Source organism: Ips typographus, linkage group LG8 (genome assembly GCF_016097725.1).
Source record: "Ips typographus isolate SLU linkage group LG8, UJ_Ityp_2.0, whole genome shotgun sequence".
Taxonomy (NCBI): Eukaryota; Metazoa; Arthropoda; class Insecta; order Coleoptera; family Curculionidae; genus Ips; species Ips typographus.
In genome coordinates, this window is record NC_138429.1 from 4,949,362 (window position 1) to 4,971,201 (window position 21,840).

Consider the following 21,840-nt stretch of genomic DNA (forward strand, 5'->3'; position numbering starts at 1 on the left):
CAGAGTAAAACCCAGAACTAGTACCATTATCATAATTCGGATGCTATTTAAGAACGTTTTAAAAAACCAGATTAATCTGTAAAAGATATGTATAACATTAGTGTACCTGGTCTTAGCTTATCTATAATAATCATCATTTCAATGCATTTACACTCCTTTCATCTGTATTTAAAAACGTATATAAATTTAGGTCATGCATCTGATGTAAAGCCGCCGTTGTTTTAAGAAAGATATTTCCGAAGAACCTTCTACACATCTCAAGAACAATAAACCACTCTTTTGAAAATTCATGCGAACGATAAACAAAAGACCAGAAAAGTTATGGACCATAAATTCCATTTCTTTAGGAGTCGTGTAGCAGAAACAGTAAACTACGGAAGAATGTGAAAGCTATATAGTTTAGATACTGAAGATCTAAGACAATAAAATGGTTTTGATGTCGTTTATAGATAGTTTGAAATAATCGCTTGTGGTCGCTTTTGAATTTCTAAGTTGGTAAAAGCACTGGTTGTTTATCAGCTAAATCAATTTACACAACATTTACACAGTTTATAGTTACTGAATATTTTTGCAAAAAAAATATCTACGTTACTGTTTTTCCAAAAAATGCAAATCAGTTTTGAATTCCTTATTCAATTTAGAAGAGAAAAAGTATCTTGAAATTTTTTGGTACGTTTTTTCGTTTTGGAGTAAAATATAAAAAATCATGCAACAAGTACCAATATAATTCGAATTTAAATTTCAAATTTTGATTTTTTCAGTTTTTTATTGAAAAGATGCCAATATACTGCTTGTTCCCATCGAATAAAGATTATAATTTTTGAAAAATCTTTAAATTGAATAGTACACAGAGTCAAAGTTTACAAAATATAATATTACATATACATTGTCAAAAACAGTAACACGTGACCTTCAGAACGCAGTTTAAACTTTGGAAAATTGATAAAATTCAATTTAGACAGTTGTAGAAACTTAAATTGCAAAATGCACGTCACGTGACTTTAATAATGCAATTTTTCAGTTTGCAACACTGTAAAGGCCACTTGACATGTGTCAAAATTAATCACGTCACCTAACTTTGATTATGCAATTTTAGAGCTTGCAACACTGTAAGTCCAGTTGATACCTGTCAAAAACCGTCACGTGACCTTAAAAATGTAGTTTCAACGTTGAAAAATTGGTAAATTATTATAATAATTGGTAATGAATATTGTTTCAACTCAATATAATTTAACAAATTTTACCATAATAACTACATGTGCTTATGCTATTCTGTTCAATTTTCAGTCAAGTTTCCTTGAAAGAGGCTTTATTTCGCTCAAAATTCTAATAAAAATACCACAAAACATTTTGAAATATTCAGATAATGCCTCAAAATGATAAATGCCTTATAAATACCTCAAAATGCTTCGTAATACTGGCAAAGTGCCTCATAATACCTCGAGTGTATACACCAAAATACTTCTCGTCTGCTGCTGTTCTGAAGAAATTATTAATTCTAGATTTTTTGAATCCAAACTTCACCACCCTGTATCTCCATAACGAAATATCTTTGGACCATAGTTTATATCTATATCAAACTAGATTTTTTTTTGTTTAATCAAACCCTAAAATATGACGCATTTACCGTGAAACACCCTGTATTTTACGATAATTAGCCCTAATTGCAGAAAGCATTGAATTTCGCTCAATGCCGGCTTATAGGTATAGTTTCCTGCTTTTTTCTTGATCTTCTCTATTTTATTATCAATTTTTTCTTGTTAGTACAGGATTTTTCAAGATTTAACAATCCTAAATAGTGGAAAAGCATAAACAAATACACGAAAGAATTCACAATGATTTTTCTGAGAAACCCTGACAGAAAAACTTGCGTCATGCAACAATTAACTCCCAAGATCCAAATCGTCATTTCGCCAAAGGCGTTTTCAACCTACAGACGACAAAGCAACTGGGCACTTAAACTTTTTTTATCAAAGCATTTCAGAAAACCCATCAAATGCAGCTCCAATTACCATAAAATGAGTCATGTATAAACTGAAATTCGCATCATCCCAACAGGATCGGAGGCGGTATTGGCAAAAAACGCATTAGTCCCACAAATTGGCACTATCAACACTCTTGGTCCAACTGAAATGCACTTGCTGAAAGCCTCAAGGATCCACGGTGGCTTAAGTGAAAAAAAAAACGATGCACATGTTCGTCGTACCATGAACTGGTTTCGAATTCTCAATTGGATATAAGTCTGGTCGACCGGACGGTTTACTCCGTCTAAAATCGGAAATATACTACTCATGTCGATCAAAAGTTAGTGCAATGTAGCTCAGCAAGGTGGTTCCTGTTTATCAACTGTCATGGGAATGTTGCTCTGTTGAGATGTTTAAGCTTAAAAAGGACCGTTAAATGCAGCTTAGTTTTAATTAAAATAACGAATACGCAATTAGTATTTGACGCGTCCTTCCTTAGTGCTAGGTGTGGTAAATAGTTTAAGTTTTTGGATTTACTTTTAATGTGAACTAGGCTGCATAAATGCGGAATACAACCGGTTTTTCTTTAAAGTATATCGTAATCGATCTTCAGGGCATGACATGATTGTAAAAACACACGGCAACACCCAACAAAGCCGTTATTTTAGATATTTATTGGAATAAACTTAAGTAAGTAATTTTCTTCGCCCTTGGCAATGTTATATTAAACCAGGTAAATTATTAGTTTTGGACCCATAAATAACGCCATGCCCATAACTACCATCAAGGCTACGTTACTATAAAGGGTAATTATAAAAGTGGGCTTCATGCTTCGGTACCATTTACAGCTATGACATACTTTTGGCATCGTTAATCTTCCATTTGGGTACTTGAAGGGACTGGAGAGACCATCTGGTTTCTATAAGATGCAATTATTTAGCAATAACAGGTGTTGAATTGCCATTTTTGGCTATACAAAGATCACCAAACCAATTTTGAGCAAGTGGGAAGGAACTCTTGTCATCCTTCTTTGTCAGTAAAAGCACATAACGTAATATGGTCCTGTGGTCTGTTCGAACCACATTTTTTACCATATCAATTTGCTGATAAACTTGTCAGTAATGTAAAAGTAGTCAAATTAGTATTAAAGATCAAGCAAAGTTATTATATTGTTATAAATTAAGGTATTTTAGTGTACACACTTGAGGTAATTTGAGTTATTTCCGAGGAATTGTGAGGCATTTTGGAAATATTCCTAGGCATTTTGACCAAAGTAAAGCCATTTCTAAGGAAATATTTTGAAATTTTTGGGAATATTTGAGAACTATTTTCATTACCTTTACCTGCTAATTGATATTGTTATCATTCAATAGTTATTTTTCTGCAAATGAAACATATACTTCTGATGCAAATTTAAATATTAATATTTCATCATTTTTGTTTAAATTAAAGCACTTTATGATTAAAATCTTCCAGTATAGTAAAGCTTGGACGGTTTGAATTATTTTGTAATTTCGAGAGACTAGAGTACGAGATTTACCAAAAATAATTAAATTTTTAAAACAATCTCCTCGACAAACTGAAATCAGATGATATTATCACCAAAATTATATTTTCTATGGACTGGTAAAGTTACAGTTATGAATTATTAATTTTACTTTTATGTCAATATACGGCAAAAAATAAAATTAGTCAATTTTAAGGCACATGTTTGGATAAACATTCTGAGGTATTTTAAAGTTTTTAAACCCATTTTAAGGTACTTTGTATATTTGTATGTAAAAAGGCATTTTGGTGTACAAAACTTTTTACTAAACTGAACAAATTAATCGCTTAAATTAAATCAATAATTATTAATTATTTGATTTTTATTTTACAATGTTTATTATAATGAGTTGATAAGTACACAACTTTTTGTCACGTGACCACTGTCAAAACAACTGTCATAAATATTAGAAACGCTTTTTTGTATCGAATACTGCAAGAAAACTTTTTTAAACACTGAATTTTGTACCACAAACAAAATTGCCTGTAAAACCCACTTCGAGTGAGAAATGACTGTTTTAAGCACATTTTTGGAATCCCTATTACATTTCCTATCCAATAACATAAAAAAACACTAAAAAATTTCGTACAGTCAGAAAGAAAAGCAGTGTCAAAATTTGGACTGCCAGAAACATAGTTTTCAACTACAGTCAGGGACAAAATTGGCTTTAAAACCCACTAAGAGTGGGAAAATAACTATTTTAAGCACATTTTTGGAATTCTCATTAAATTTCTTATCCAATAACTTGAGTAAGTCAGGGAGAAAAATGGTGTCAAAGTATGATATGGCAGAAACATAGTTCGAAAGGACAGTCGGAGGCAAAATTGCCTGTAAAATCCACTTGGAGTACGAAAATGACTGTTCTAAACACATTTTTGGAATTGTCATTAAATTTCCCATCCAATAAGATGAAAACACACTACAAAATTTGGTACAGTCAGGGAGAAAAGCGGTGTCAAAATTTGAACTGCCAGAAATACAGTTTGAAGGACAGTGAGGGGCATAATCGCCTGTAAGGCCCACTTGGAGCGAGAAAATGACTGTTTTACGCACATCTTTTTAATTCTCATTAAATTAAAAAGTAATAAGATGAAAAAACTCTACAAAATTTGGTACAGTCAGAGAGAAAAGCGGTGTCATAGTTTGAACTGATAGAAACAGAGTGGAAAAGACAGTCAGGGGCAAAATCGCCTGTAAAATCCACTTTTAGTGAGAAAATGACTATTTTAAGCACATTTTTGAAATTCTCAATGCATTTCCTAACCAATAAGATGAAAAAACACTACAAGATTTGGTACAGTCAGGGAGAAAAGTGTGAAAGTTTAAACTGTCAGAAACTACAATTAGGGACAAAATCGCCAGTAAAACCCACTTGGAGTGAGAAAATAAATGTTTTCAGCACATTTTTGGTATCCTCAATAAATTTCATATCCAATAGGATGAAAAACACTACAAAATGTGGTACAGTCAGCGAGGAAAACAGTGTCAAAATTTACCAGTAGCCTACTGGTAATTTACCGGTCAAATTTTCCTGGTAAATTAATGGTAATTTACCCATCACTAATAAAAATACACTGTTTGTGCATTTTTAAAAACATTTTAAAATTTCCTTTTTTTTTAAATATTTGTAGTAATGTGTTTTTGCCAAAACTATTCTAACAAAACATAGCACTTACCTATGGTAAAACAGGGCCAATACTCGAATTGAGTAACTCCAAACTGAGCTACACAAAGCAGTAGATCACCAACAAGCAAACAAGCCACGTGATTGGTCTGACATCGCCAATGTAGCACGTGATGGGTTGCCGGAAGTAAAGAACCAGCTGCCAGAGTGGCTGCCAGGAATATCACACTTATAGCTAAACCGATAGGGTAAATAGTCATCTTTAACGATGAAGACTCCACTTGTTTGGTAGAAATGTAGTGGCTGCACGTCCATATACTTGGAGAACCTGAAAAAAAATGTTTGTAGCGGTTTACATGGTTGATAAGATCGAATTTTTATTATTCGAGGTAGTAAAGGTTTTATAAGGGGTCAAGTAGTGGAATTTTGTTACCTGAACTTAAAGGCAGGTGAATGAGTAAATGTAGGAATTTTGTTTACGTTATGATTTTTTTTTAAATATAATTTAGACCAATTCCTATTCTATTAATAGTTTTTAAAATACTAATGCCCCCAGTAATTCCCATTATGCTCATTAAGTTTGTACACCATAAGGCCCCAGCGGTTTATTCCTGGCTTAAATCCTGTTTGGTTGTCTCGGCATAACGTTGAAATTTACTCCATTTAATAAGCAAAAAAGTTGAACAGACCATGCGAAATTTAACACCCTGTGATACATGAGAGGCAGATTAAAGCCGTATGTGAACGTCAGTAGCTAAAGATTGAAAGATTATTCTAAGGCTTCTTGTAAGTTCTGTGAAATAAGATTACATTGCAGAATATCGCTAACCCTGTGAAAAACACATCTTACTGAACAAGTTTTAAATCAGATTTAAGTACATATAAACTAGATTTTTTCATATTAGTCGAATATCTTAAAGCGTAAAAACTGCAAAACGGTTGAAATATGATTTAATCATAGAAAACCAAGATTGAACCAACAAGAATGACTAAGAGTGTACAAACCTTGGTACAAACTGACATTAACCAAATTTGATAAAACCCACATTAAAGGAAAAAAGGTCCTTTTAACACATACCATAAATCACAAAGCACCCTTGGAATTATCGTAATAGTAGATAACAATGGTTCTTAGCAACAATGGCCTAAATATTTCGGAAACACACAAAGAGGGGTGTTGAAGAAGGTAACGACCCTTAGACGACAGATGTCTGATCAGCTGCTGTAGGTATGTTTTCGAGAATGGAAACAAACCATTCGGTTTTCGATAAACTTGTTGAATTTGTACTTCTAAGTGACTTACTGTGACAAAAACTGATGAAATTAGAAGACTTATTTAATTAGTAGTAGTGGATTTTCTAATAGGATATTCTCGGTTGTAATCCGTTTCTTTCATTTAATTTAGTTACTAATACGAGAAGGTTTTTATTAGCTGATTGTTTTAAAGTCAAAATATTTATTTATTTATTCTGATGCAGTGCAGGTGTGATAAAAATTTCAGCAAAAAATGCACATTGAAAAGAAAAGGAATCTTTCACTCAGGAAGATAAATGCGACTAACTCTGTTGACAAGAAACAATTTGAAATATCTTAACAATTGCTATAAGTGTTTCTGCAGTACTCAAGCACTCACATCACTCACTAGTATCAATCACTTTATGACTACAAAATATAAGTAATAACCAGAAAAACTAAATCATAATTTTCAAGACTCAAACTTTTAATACATTTTTGATAAAACTGCCTTTATTTAAAAATATATTTACCAAATAGAAGCATTAAAAAACAAGTTGGTTGCACAACTAATGTCTCTAATTACCTATATTTACTTGTGTCAAGTTCAAACTAATTAAAGGGGGTTTATTAATAATTATTCGATACCATTAAAAGCATCAGCTAGTTGAAAATTATCTATAGCGTGATTAAAATGTTACCAAGCCTATTTTAATCTCGATTTTAATGGTACATTGCGTGGTAATTAAAACATTTCCTGGGTAAGCTGGATAGTCCAGCTAGTTATTGTGATGAATACCAAGTATTAAAATTCGTAAAAGGGTATAAAATAAATTTATGGTAGCTAATATTAATGACGGTTTCTGTAATATTTGAAAACATCATTAAATCTGAATTTGAACTGTAAATATCAGATTAGATTAGTTATTGTAGGGTTTGTGTACTACTCAGGATGAATATTTTTGGATTGTTTGGTATGAATTCAGCTGTTCAGTCTGTAATTATCCTGAAAATTGGAAGTGTAATATTTTTATTCTTCTTAAAAAAAATTCAAATAATTTTATATCTTCCAAAAGCCCCAAGTTAGGCAATGATCAGAGAATCTGCCATAATACAATCACTAACCAGTATTGCATTAGAACAAGGGGTAAACCGCCCATAATTTTTTGTACACCACAATCCCTTTTGGCATACAAAATACCTTGAAATGCCTTTAAAATACCTCACAATGCTTCTATTATTGCTCAAAATGTCTGATAGTTATAATGCCTTGAAACTGCCTAAAATGCCTCAAACTGCCTCGAAATACATTCAAATGTCTTTAAATTATTTAAACTGCGTCAGAATACCTTCAAATGTTTACACATTTGTGGCTTTCTTAAATTTAGTTCTAAGTCCCCTGGTATTGGGACAATGATAAACAGTGAACCTTGAAATACACTCTTGAAATTTTTTTTTGGTCACGTGGCAATTTTCAGGTCCGATTAATTAAGTAGCATGCCTGCTTTTACAATTTGTACATGACATTTTGATTTGATTTGAATGATTAAAAAAAAAATGACTTCCTCAGGTTACCTGATTGCTTTTCCAAATTTTGAAGACCCAAAAGCTTAAAATTCATTTTTTTTAAAGTCACTTGACAGTTTTTAGGTTAGGTTAGGTGACAACGTAAAGGTTTTTCCAAATTTTTGACACTTAATTTGACCATGTGCCGAAAGCTTAAAATTGATTTTCTAAGGTCAGGTAACTGTTTTTTTCAAATTCTAACAAACAAAAATTTTGTTTGTACGGATGTCTGAAATTACGGGTTATATTTTGACGTTTAAACGAATCTTCTAACTGTCATAGTAACCAAGTTAGCACGTGTCAAATAAAGACACCTATCATTTAAACGAAACAGTTGAAAAATTAAATATATAGTATTTTAAATTTAGACAGTGGTAAAATTGTAAGAACTACGTCACGTGACTTTGATAATTCAATTTTTGAGCTTGCAACACTGTAAAAGCTAGTTGACATTGTCAAAAACAGTCACGTGACCTTCAAAACGCAGCTTAAACTTTGAATAATTGATAAATGAAATTTGGACAGTTGTAAAAACTTAAATTGCAAAATACACGTCACGTGACTTGGATAATTCAATTTTTGAGCTTGCAACACTATAAAGACCAGTTGACATTGTCAAAAGCAGTCACGTGACCTTCAAAACGCAGCTTAAACTTTGGAAAATTGATAAATGAAATTTGGACAGTTGTAAAAACTTTTCTGAGCTTGCAACACTGTAAAGTCCAGTCACGTAACCTTAAAAATGTAGTTTAAATGTTGAAAAATTGGTAAATTATTATAATAATTTGTGATGAATATTGTTTCAACTTAATATCATGTAACAAAGATTTTACCATAGTAGTTACATGTGCGGTCAATTTTGTTATATTGATACACTATATTGTCTACTACTTGGTCTACTACAATGTATTCTTTAAAATATCTCAAAATTTCAATAAAAATGTCGCAAAACATTTTTGAGACATACAGTCAATGCCTCAAAATTCTATGAAATGCCTTAAAATGCCTCGTAATACCTTGTAATACCTGAAAATGCTGGTAATACTGGCAAAGTGCCTTAAAATACCTCGAATTACCTCGAGTGTGTACACCAAAATACTTCGATCTATCCCTCGTTTAAATGTTGATTTGTTCTACATTTTTACAAAATAACGAATATCTGAAAAACTGTAAAGTTTAGACGTTTAGACCTATCAATTCTGAAAATAAATATACTAGGTGTTCCATTTGAAAACACATGACTTTGATATTTTTTCTGCATTTGGAACAACTGATACCTTCTGGTATCTTGAAGATACCTCCAATAGGTCTATATCCATCCAAGAATTAAAACTTTTTTGAAAGTGAGAAGTTTAGTTACAATCTTCCGGGTCGAATAACGTGAAGAACACTGTATATTTTGAAGAGATGCTTATGCACCCATTTTTGGCGCCCATGGAGTAGGGTATGATGATTTCTGCGATATAATAGCTTTGATATTTTTTTAGAAGATTGGACGGAAACTTATCAATTTACGAAATACGTTGCTGTGTTAAAAAATATGACAAAATATAGTAGTATAGTAGTATTTTCAACTTTAAAGAGCTTGGGTACGATTTTCAATACAATACTACCTGTATAATAAACACTTACCACTTTGTTCAAATATGTGTTCCAAACAAAATTTGTTTGATGGTAAAAGTACTTGAGTGGAATTCATCCACAAACTTCCATTTTCCGTTAAAGTGGCTTGTTTCAATTTTCCCGCCACCACAGAATCAATTTTTTCCTCACATTCCGGAAAACCGGCTACCAGACTTATATTACGTCCTACGTCAATATCATAACTGGAATCATTGAATAAAATGCAACTATGATTGGTTTCCGAATAAATAGCATTTTTGCCGCAGCATTTCTTCACTAAGGGTGCATCTGTTATTTGTCCAGGTGAAGCAACCGGTCTACAGTAAATCCCATACTCATAATCCAAACAAAAGTTCTTTGGTGGTATATGTTTATCGAAAGTAACGCTTATCATAAATCCGTTTATTATAGGGATGATAGTTTTAGCGTTCATGGGTTCTATCCTCGATTGGATGCACTGAGGACGAGTATTTTCTCTAATCACCCATCTTGCCGGTAGTTTTCCTTGAAATCGTCGTAAAGTCTGGTTGACATAAATCAGCAGGTCCCATGAAGAATTTAAGGATTTCAAACACTTGTAGTCTGAGGTCAGCACTTCGTCTTTCGCGCAACATTTCGCTATCGTCACATTTTTTTTCACGGTCTCTGCATCAATAGAAATCACTCCGAAGTATGCGATAATCACATACTTTAGGTACCGGTACGTCATTCTTAAATAAACTTTCTGTCATCTAAGTCATATTAAAACAGGGAACAAGTGGGTTGTACGTGTTTAAATACCCACAATGCCGACGTTTCGCGCCCGTCAACATCTGAAACCCACCGATAGTAAACTGTTCTGTTTTCTTCGGATCGCCTCGAAGTCGGAGTTAACTGTTAACCGTGGACCAGCCTTGTCCTTACATTTCTAGTCAGTCCACTGTTATAAAGTGCCGTCTATAAATAACCACCTAGTATAGTCAGTACCACCTACTCTGCGTTGCCAAGTCTGGGGTTTTATCCTCAAATCTCATGATTTCAGACAAACATTTGGAGATTCTATAAACATTCATTTAACAGTTTACCTGCCAGTTATCCTAAACCACTAATAGTGAAATCTTTGCTGTATCTACAAAGTGAGTTTTTGTTAAAACACGTTTCTAAAATTTTGCCGGTATCTACTATACCTAATAGTCTAAGGGCCGGTACTTTCACTTACTAATTTATTCTTAAGATAATTTCTATTGAAATGACCAATAGCAGCGTCTGATTTCACGGTTTCCATAGATATTATCCTTAGAATAAACTTATTCTGAACTGAAAGTACTGGGCCTTAATTATTTACTTTATGAGAGGCAGTAATTTAAAGTTAACTGAAGTATACCTGACCTTAAATCAGTTTAATACAGTATTATTCAAATTTTACTCAATAGTATGCTGCATCATTCATTATTTACATTTTTTTTGGGTTTTAAGATACTTATTTTGAAAAAATTGATGAAAAGTGATTTTTGATTTAACACATTTTTAAAACGTTAATATTGGAGCTAGACCAAAACTATTGACACTTCCATACAGCAACTGTCAAAGCTCTTTAAAGTGTCATTATCAGTTTTTCCTTCCGACGTTTCGTCTTTGCAGAATCATCATTAACCTAATTTTTGTAAGTGCGGTCATTATTTTAATATCAGATTCTCAAAGCCCTTTTAATTCCGAATTAAATGATGACAGTTTATGGTGTAAATGCATTTTACTCTGTTTTTTAACCTTACATGACGGACCTGAAAATAATTTTTATTATTTTTTTAAATTAAATATTGCCTATGCTAATAAATTGTTCTGTTATTTTTAGATGGTTATTATTAATTTAAAGTTAGAAAAAATTATTTCACCCTAAAATCACATATTTTGGGACACACCTTGTTTGACCCTAAATTACTCCCTTATTTGACAAGTTACGTCAAAATGTCATAGAAAACAAAAGATACAGCAGATTTCAAGCTTTCTAAAAATGTCCCCCCATGAGCTGATTGATAGCACCGTTTGGACGCTAGAAGGCGTCAAAATTATTTCACCCTAAAATCACATATTTTGGGACAGACCTCGCTTTGACCCTAAATAACACCCTTATTTGACAAGTTACGTCAAAATGTCATAGAAAACAAAAGATAGAGCAGATTTCAAGCTTTCTAAAAATGTCCCCCCATGAGCTGATTGATACTGGGGGCCGTGGTTTGGACGCTAGAGGGCGTCAAAATTATTTCACCCTAAAATCACATATTTTGGGACACACCTCGATTTGACTCTAAATTACTCCCTTATTTGACAAGTTACGTCAAAATGTCATAGAAAGAAAAAGATAGAGCAAATTTCAAGCTTTCCAAAAATGTCCCCACATGAGTTGATTGATGATACCGTTTGGACGCTAGAGGGCGTCAAAATTATTTCACCCTAAAATCACATATTTTGGGACACACCTCGCTTTGACCCTAAATTACTCCCTTATTTGACAAGTTACGTCAAAATGTCATAGAAAACAAAAGATAGAGCAGATTTCAAACTTTCTTCAAATGTCCCCCCATGAGCTGATTGATACTGGGGGCCGTGGTTTGGACGCTAGAAGGCGTCAAAATTATTTCACATTAAAATCACATATTTTGGGACACACCTCGCTTTGACCCTAAATTACTCCCTTATTTGACAAGTTACGTCAAAATGTCAAAATATCATGTCATATATAAATGTCATAGGGTCAAAAGTTGATGATGGTTCCCCTAAAGACGAAACGTCGGAATAAAAAACTAATACTCAAAAGTGCTTTAAAAGTTGCTGTCCAATATCAACGTCAAAAAATTCACTTTTTGCAAAACATCTGAAAAATCCGAAAAAACATATCAAAACCGAGAAAACAGTCGTAACACTCGACTTTTCTCTCATTTAACAAAGTCTGTATCTCTAACAAATTTCAAAAATGGTAAATAAATTACTCAAAATATACAGGGTGTTTTACGATCATATTTATCAAGCTACAGGGTGATGAACATAATTTTTATTACCGCCCTATCCGTTCTAGAAGAAAACGAAAATCTAACTTAAATTTCTCATGTTACAAAACTCCTAAATACCAATTTTTGTCCAAATATCGATATTATTTCAAAAATTATCCTACAAAACTTCAAGATTCTTCAACATTTAATAATATTTAGAAAAATGTGCGATATAGGTGCCACCGTATTTTTTTTTATAAAATCTATGTTATTCTTTAGCTTCTACCCAAAAAAAGGGTGGATAAAGAAGTTTTTTAGGAAAAGAATCGTAAAAAAATTGCTTTAAAAGTGGTCAGGTTACTTATACTGGAAATGTGCAACGTTGTCAAACCGAAGGTTCAAGAAAACGATGTAACACTACTACTAATCGTTAAATAGCTTAGAAATTAGTAAATTAAATAAGTATTTCTAGTTTTTACATGCAAAGTGACACTTTCCTATCTATAATTACTGCTGACAATGCTAACCTTTGTGTCCGATTAGTATAAGCAATATATTGGACCCAGCATTCGTTGTTTCTGTTGAATCCTGAAAAATATGCATGTATGCAATGTTATGTTTCAAAAATGTTTTGAAAACCTTGCAAAGGAAATTATAGTGTATTGAAGAGATTGTTTTTAAAAAGTTTAGGGGTCCTGTTCATACAATACTTTATTTAATATGCGCATCTATGTCAAAGTGAAAAAAAATGCATGGTGAACCTAATATAAAAAAAGTACGTTTCTACACTAAATTTAATCTACAACAATGACTGACCAACATCTACAAATTAAAATAAATGCAAATGACATCTATAAATCTTTGAAAACAAAACTAATGAAAAGCATATCGTTCACTAGTTTGCGTTGTCAAGTTGTTAAACCTTTCAGTTGGTATGTCATTGAATCGTAGAGTGGCTTTCAAAATCGTTTGAAACGAAAAAGACGTTTCTAACAATACACATACATTCTGATTTCCCAAGTTTAACAAATTTTGTGTCTTCCAAATCTCTGCGAGAGTAATTATTGTAATCTTTAGTTTTTGAAGTTTTATGTTCGTCATAATCGCTTTAGCTCACAAAACTAGAGTATATCAAGCAGATCTATAAAAAAAATTGGTACATTAACAATCCTCTCTTAGTATGTTTTTTAAAGATTTTATAACCTTTTGTGGATTTATTGTCACCACAAGATTTTTACATGTTAACTTCTAAAAACTTAAACAAATTTAAACATTTCATCTGAAAGTTGCTTGCTAATAGAAACTGTTCTGAGTCAGTAACGTTCTTATATTATGGGTTAAACAGGGGTTATTCTGCAGGGTAAGAACAAGCTTTAACTTGTTTTCAGGTAAAAACTTCCGACGTTTTGATTGTGTTTGTCGGTCTTCTTTAGAGCTACAATTATAAGAAGACAGAGGGTAAAAACAAGTAAATAAAACACATTTCAACAAAAGTAATAAGTGTAATCTCCAAAGCTCAGAAATTTGAATGTTATTACTATAATAATAACATTGATTGCCTACAGTTAATGTATTAAACATATTGACTACGTTTATATCGTGTAACCTTAATCTGATTATAGGAGCAAATAGAACAATCATAAGTTGAATTCCGTTTTATTCGTATTTAGCTGTGTTTGGATTGGTCAATCGATATACCGATTGAACCCAGAGCAAGAGAACAACAAAATAGAAATAGAACTGACACTTGACATTAATGACAACATTCCTATTTTGTCGTACTCAGCTGTCAAACGACCTTTTTGCCTTATTTTTCCTTCAAAAAATCAAAACGAATAAATTGAGCTCATTAAACTTTAAAACAAGAAATGTACAAAATAAACGTGAACGTTAATGATGTGACAATAAAAAAAGTAAAAATGAATAAAGTATCTCTTCTACAAAATTCCAAAGCAAATTGGTATTTTGTTTGGAAGAGTTATTAAACATGTCCAAGTTCACACCTTCACGACAGTTTCTAGGAATACATTCTGGGACATTGCCTTAACATTTTTTCATCATGACCAGTTGCAATAACATTGCAGTATATTTAGTTTCAGTTTCGTGTGATATTAATTAGTGAGCTGGAACAGAGAAATATGAATTTGCTTTTTGAAACATCGCAAATATGTTGAATGTTGCAATAAATGAAAATAATCGTTTAAAAACTAATTATTATATCATTTTTCCTTTTTGAAAAATGTCCAGATGCACAGGTTCTAATTCACATACTTTCAGGTCAAAATAATAAATTTAATCAACCTTGCTCCAGAAAATGTGAGGATTAATAGTTTCCAGCGTCTTATTCTATAATAAATTTCAGAAGCGAATTCAAGGTTGTCTTTATTTATTATGTTCCAATCAGAAAAATTTAGCCAAACTGTAAACATCTCTATTGGCAAATCTAAGATTAGCGTGGCAGGAATTCGAGATTTGTCAAGCAACAATGTCGATAACATCAAGAATCTCAAAATCAAAAATAAATTCTTGAAAATTTTTGGTTGCCAAAACAATTTTGGTATTGGAATTCGAAATGACCTAGGGCGGGCGCCACTGTCATCTATCTTCTAACGATCAAACTCGATTAATCACGATTCAATTCGATAACCAATAATAACCTAATTAAGTTCTACTTGTGCGTAAAAATAGCTTTCTATTTGTACTTCCATAGGCAAAGTAACCAGACAACAAAACATTGTGCAAGACTGACGGGTACAACATACATTCTTAGGTGTATCTAGTTCTACCGTGACGATAAAAGCGCATTGATAATCCATTAATTATAAGTCATTCATGCCCTAGTTTTGATAGGAGGTTATCTGACTTAATAAGGATGCAGTATTGAAAAATAGTGTTTACTTTTTAGTGAAAGAAATTAATTATATTAAAATAGTTAATTAGTGTTATTGTGACAGCAACTAGATTGTACGTACATACAATCTACTCATACACTCAGTAGATTTATCAAAATTTTAAAAATCCATAAATTATATAACATTTTTCATACTTTAAACATTTACAAACTGATTGATAAAATCCGCATAGACAGTAACATTAACGTATGCCGTAGGATATTCTCCGCACAACAACAAAGTATCTGAGACAATACCCAATTGAATACCATTGTAAACAAAAGGATTTCCAGTATCACCCTACAAAAATGTAAACAGTGAATTAAAAATTAAGTTATACAGAGTGTCCGGAGATTAAAAATTGTTCCATTAAGTGTATGTTTTTGTGAGAAGTTCTATATAACTTGCATTTTATATTCTAAATCAATTTGAGCCACTCAAAATATTAATCCGGACACCCTGTATACTAACAAAGATGTAGTTTTATGGTCTTACCACACAATTATCTGATTTGTAGAGACCAGCACAAAACATGCTTTCTTCGTACCAGCCCTCCACAAATGTGTCTTGACAAGTCCAATCGCCAACCAATGGTTGTTGGGTCATCTATAATGATTTGAGTTCAGTTATTTTGTAACTAATAAAAGTCAGTAGACATTTAGTTTAATGAAGTTTTGGTCAATAAGTTGTGCTAGTTACATAACAAAAAATTAATAAAACCAAAAATGAACAATGCGTTTCTTGTATTGTAGCTGTACATTTTTGTACTATCAATTCAATAATGTGAATAATTTATGACCAACCAACATATTAAATACACATAAAATTACAGTTTCAGCTAGTAATTCTGAAAATAATACTCAATCTAGTAGCACAATTTTTAACTGACTAACCCCTGATGAAAATACTTAATTATACTGTCTTTTTTGTAATGGTTTTGCTCGCAAGAAGTAAATTACTTACAAGCCACACTAGAAAGCAATTACATTTTCAAACTTCAACTTTTTACTATCACAATGCAGTATATATTCAGATATTAATAAAAACACTTTTAATCTTTTTGAGAAAGTCGATTTTTGTCAAAGCTGAAATATCGGAGCACATTTTGCATATTTCAAGATCCTAATAAGAATACTAGTACTTTCTGTAGTTAATTAAACTAGGTACGTACATTATTTTCTTTTTGGTTTTATTAATTTTAGTGGCTTGTGTCGATAATGAGCTATCTCAGATAATTAGCTTATTCGATGTATGATTGGATTATATTTTCTAAAAAAGATGAAGAAAATATTTATTCAGAAACAATATGAGAGTATTATTTCTGAATAAAGTAAAAAAAATAAATCAGTGAGGATAGTAAGGAACTACTATATAAGTACTTTCTGTCCCAAGAAAAGTGGCAGTGACGACATTAACTGTGACGTCATATTGAAATTCTCTTTGGTCTTAGATTAGTTCGCAAAACGTCAGTTGATTTCCAATAAACACAACCTCACGCTATACAGGGTGTCCCACGACTAAAAACATTGATCGATATAATATAATCTACCTTGTTAAATGTCTAACTAAGATATTTTAAATTTTATAAAACTAAAAAAAATAACTTGCCTATTTTTATTGGAACATCCTGTATATTATTATATTATTGAATGCTTTTATCAATTTTAAATATTTTTTATGTATCCAGACATAGTCGGCATTAATTGGGCCGATGACGTTTAACAATGTTGCCAGATTTTTTTTTTCAACATTTACTTTTTCGAAAACAGCTGTATATCGACATATGCTACATGAGAAATACCCAGAAATTTACGTAGAATCAACAAATGCAATAAAAATTGAGGGTACTCATTTGAATATGTGTGAACTGGAAGAAAGTGTCTTAATATTGGGACACCCTGTATATCTAATTTTTTTCAAAAAATGCGCATTTCAAAATTATAACGTACGTGTCCGAGCATTTTTCTGAAAAATAACACCCTAAACTTTAATCGAATTTATTCCATACTTTATGAACACACTGTATAAGTTATGATACATGCAAAATATTTTAAATCGATAGGTTAGGTTAGGTTAGGTTAGTATTCTAAGCTATAATAATACACACACAGTATGTTCCATTTAAATTAAAATAAGCAAGATGGTATGGTATAACTGGAGGTGATTCTGATTGGGCATGCCGACTTTACTTTGCTAACAAATTTTCATAACTCTCCATCTACTTGGTGACGCCATTTGTATATTCTAACTCATAGACTTGAGTACAGATGTCACCAGATGTTGCACAACCACTCTTGTAGAAATTGATGGAAAATTATAATACTTTAAGAACATGTTGGCGCCATCTCTAGTGCTTAGTGCAAAGTTCTGATTTTGCATTACAGTTTCGTGTAATACGAAGTTATATCAATTTTTTTTAGATTCTACCTGAACCGTATGATGGCCAAAGTACTTTTTTTTTAAATTAAAAAAATGATAATGTCTATACCATAAAGTCTATACTTTTTGTATTTGGGTTTTTGGCAGAATAGATGATATTATTAAGAAACATACCCTGAGTTGTTCAGAAGGTTTGTATGGTTTCACCCAACCACTTTCTTCCTTAACCACAATACCCCATCCCACAATTGTACCATTACCAATCACTTCTATGCCTTCAGAATCTACAGTGATTACTCGAGCACTATCATCCAATGTCTAAAAGAAACTTGTCAGATCAGTACAAGACAAATTACTGGGTACTTACTAACTTACTATAACATCAGCCAGTATTAGAACTGCTATATTATTCTCTAGTGTTTCTGGATTAGTGTAGTTAGGGTGTAGGTTTATGCTTTCGACTGCTAGAAGTTGGCCATCTGTATCGTAAAAGGAAGAACCTACCCTGACTGTCAAATTGGTAGCGCTAAAACAGGATTTATTGCTAGTAAATGGGGTTTATTTATAAAACAATATAATGCAAATACATGGAAACCGTAGACATGTAAATGAATTGAAAATTTGGTTAGTTATTGACACCTACTTGTATTCACCTACACAAGAAGCAGCAGTCAAGACATGTTGGTTACCAATAATACTTCCCCCGCATATATGCAAATTGTCAGCTATTATTGATGCAGCATAAGGATAATCGGATATTTCAACTAGCTCCCCATCTATTATTGCATTGGCTAAAACGGAAAATGCAAATTATTGTTATTCCATTAAATTCAAACAGCGGCAACATTATAAACGCAAATGCTATTTGTATCAATTTGATGACTATAATATTCTCACCAGTGTTAATAAGAGCCACTACGCATAAAATTAGAACTGGAGTTGTCTTCATGTTTGCTGTGATACTGCTGTCATTAAAGCCCTCCATAATCATCCCATTAATCAATTTTTAAGATTAGATAATTTTTTTAAGTTTCCAGACAGGCTTTTTTAATTATTTTATCATGAGCGTTCATCAAGTTCGAGTAAACACTTCAGGAATTTAGTTCAGAAATATTTTGCGTTGATTAAATTATGCTGTAGGCATCGAGGATCGAATTTTTGTTAAGTAATTATGTAAAAAAAGTTCACAAAAATTCAGTTGAGAGGTATTAATGAAAAAGCCTGCACTATGCAAACTGGCAAAATGGCCCTGGTCTAACAGAGGCAAAGTTAAAATCCGAAAATTCTAGAAATATGCTTTAAATGATTTTTTTGATCATAGGAAAAAACTTGAATTATTTTGGAGTCATTGCAGATTTGGAAAATACTGAAAACGCTTTAAAGTTGATGATTTTTAATATTTTTTATTAAATTTCGTTCTATTATTAGTCAATTATTCAACGCTTAACAACGATTTAAACGAAAGTGCCACCAGTAAAAATCACACTTTCTAAAGATAGTTTGTCACTTTCTTGACAAATTGACAAACATATTTTAAGTAACAACACCTTCTTTTTCAGCCAGGTATTTATGTTGTATGATGCTTTTTTTCATAAAACCTAACATTGCTTGTAGAAAAAATTAGATGCGCAACTCTGGAGTAAGTCTGTAGGTCTATCATGTTATCTGCCATGATCACAGTGTCATCCGCGTACCAAATATTGTTAAACTTGATGCCATTCACCGCGATGCTCCCATTTACTGTGTCTAGGGCCTCTGAATATATGTTGAAAAAAAGTGGATAGAGTATGCAGTCCTGTTTTACTCCCCTTTTTATAGGTACTACAGGATTTCAGATCATTTCAGGATTTCTTTCAAGATTTCGATCAGCTTGCAATGTTGACGTTAAATGCTATTAGGACACTCAATACACAGCTGGAAATGGTTGAAGACCTCTGAAGAAATGTTAAAAGTCTTAGTCAATTCAATGACAAATTTTGACTGAAAATGTCTCTATTATATTCCATGTTATTGTTTTCGACAGTCTTTTGCACGCATTGAAAATTGCAAGCAAAAAGAGAAAAACTCCTAAAAATACAAAAATTATTATAGGCAGTGACAATTTTGTTGTAAGCCTGGCCTGTCGTAGTTTCCAGTAACCATTTTTCACAAACCCAAAAAATATTCACCTGTTTTTCAGGATATATTGTGAATATCTTTCATAAACTGGAGCAGTTTATTTGCTTTTAAGCCCATTGTTACACATCAGCGATAACGCCAGTGCCGGGCTAGATTTAAAATACGTTGAACATTAGGGCGTATGGAAAGCAACTGTGGAAATATGTTTATCGTTTTTTTTCTCTTCTCCTGGGTGTTTTATAACCTTCATTATGACGAACATATTGCACTTCCATTTAAGTGCCGAAAGGATGGTAACATAAAGCCGGTTTATGAATCATTACTTTTAGAAGTTTCTGCACGTGAAATGATACCGTACCTATCTAACTACGTACTCTCTGTCGCAGAAGAAAGGGAAGAGACAGTATATTGAAATTTACTTTTCTCTTAGATTAATTCTTTGGAATTTTGTGGTTGCCGACTTGAACGTGATTTAAAAGCCTTTGTTTTTGTTGAAACAGACATTCCATGAGCTGCATTTGTGGTAGAAATGTCAGAAGTCTAACTTGAGACGTTCCAGAGATACTCAATTTTTGATCCTACAATACTAACAGCAGCCATATTGAATTTTGCTCAATCAAAGTAGCCTTTTTTACTAATTTCAAATTAAAAAACACGAATCTGATCCATATTGCTCCAATTGGCACAATTTCGGAGATGACCTTAAAGTTATGGCAATTTTGACATTTTTTAGGGCGTGGCATCCTTAAAGAATTACATTTTGATAAATGACACCCAATATCATATTTCTAGCATTAACCTAAACCAATATAGGCACTCAAAAACAGGTTTCAAAAATTAAAAATTTTGAAAAAATGTCTAGAGTGCCCTGTAAAAAATTTCAGAAATTCAGTTTTTTGTTTTTCAAGGACAAACTGTGCGCTGTCCAGAATGTCATATTTAGTAAAAGTTGCCTCGCCATAGGGGTGTATACGAGGTACAAATTTCACAACCTAAACTCAAACCGTTTTCGAGATATTAATGAAAATTTTTAGGGCGTGGCACCCTTAAAAAATGAGATTTTGACACTCTACGTCACTTTTCCACTATTAACCTAAAGGTATTTAGGCAGACAGAGCAAATTTTAACAATTAAAAAAAATTTCGAAAAAATTCTTGGTAAAAAATGTTAGAAATTCAGTTTTTTTTATTTTTAAGGTCAAACGGTGCGTTGTACAGAAAAATGTCATATATAGTCAAAAGTATCTCAGAGCTCAAACCGTTTTCGAGATATTCATGAACATATCTGAAAAAATTTAATCAAATTTGCCACCCTCTAGCGGCCGAACGGTACAACTTAGGCTAGTCCGGTTAACGTCGCTCGATAGCCTCATTAATTAGTTTACTTTTGTTATATAATGTGTCTATGCGGAATGTTACAAATAAGCGAGTTATACAGAATTTTTTGTAAAAGTGCACATAAATTTAGCTGAAAACGAGATTTTCTCTCTGCGTGGTTTACGGGATAACCACCGCTTGACAAAATCGTTTTACCCCCATATAATTTTTTAGTTAATAATATACAAACAGGCAATTTTTCTCAAAATAATTACTGACAGATTTATTTAAAAATCTAAAATTACCATGTGACATACAGGCATGGCAACTTCAAACGTTTTAAACTCGCGTTTGGCATGTGGGACAAAAAGCTTTCTCTCTTTATATGAGCACGTACAAAGCTATATGTATATGTGACGATTTGTGTCTAAAAATGCACAATACATAATGAGGTATATAAAAAAACATCAACTTTGATATTTTTAAAATGTGCATACAATTTGTGGGTAATATACCGAAAGCTTTGCTAGTAACAGTGTATTGCAATTTTCTGTTTTAGCTTCAGAAAGAAAATGTTTTCTTATTGTTGTTTCATTTCTTTACTTGCTTCTGAA

General features: G+C 32.2%; 3 protein-coding genes across 4 annotated transcripts in view; 1 reads left to right on the plus strand and 2 right to left on the minus strand.

Annotated features, from left to right (window-relative positions):
• mthl1 (adhesion G-protein coupled receptor methuselah-like 1) overlaps nucleotides 1-10,475 on the minus strand; it is a 68,106-nt gene extending 57,631 nt beyond the window's left edge. Inside the window, exons 1-2 of one of the 2 annotated variants that reach the window (XM_081985870.1) lie at nucleotides 9,566-10,475; nucleotides 5,187-5,462 (exon numbers count right to left, since the gene is read on the minus strand). In XM_081985870.1, coding sequence (XP_081841996.1) covers nucleotides 5,187-5,462; nucleotides 9,566-10,265 — 976 coding nt within the window. In that variant the 5' untranslated portion in view covers nucleotides 10,266-10,475. The remainder of the gene's footprint in view (nucleotides 1-5,186; nucleotides 5,463-9,565) is intronic. The other variant, XM_081985871.1, reaches the window with a different exon arrangement.
• Nucleotides 1-21,840, plus strand: part of LOC145733190 (chymotrypsin B-like) — a 71,653-nt gene that overhangs the window by 24,415 nt on the left and 25,398 nt on the right. The window lies entirely within an intron of this gene.
• On the minus strand, nucleotides 15,403-18,847 carry LOC145732778 (trypsin-like). The gene is made up of 6 exons (XM_081985273.1): nucleotides 18,690-18,847; nucleotides 18,436-18,583; nucleotides 18,168-18,318; nucleotides 17,967-18,110; nucleotides 15,909-16,019; nucleotides 15,403-15,713 (listed from the first exon to the last, which is right to left on the minus strand). The coding sequence occupies exons 1-6, from the start codon at nucleotides 18,781-18,783 to the stop codon at nucleotides 15,570-15,572; spliced, it is 792 nt and encodes a 263-aa protein (XP_081841399.1). The 5' UTR covers nucleotides 18,784-18,847; the 3' UTR covers nucleotides 15,403-15,569.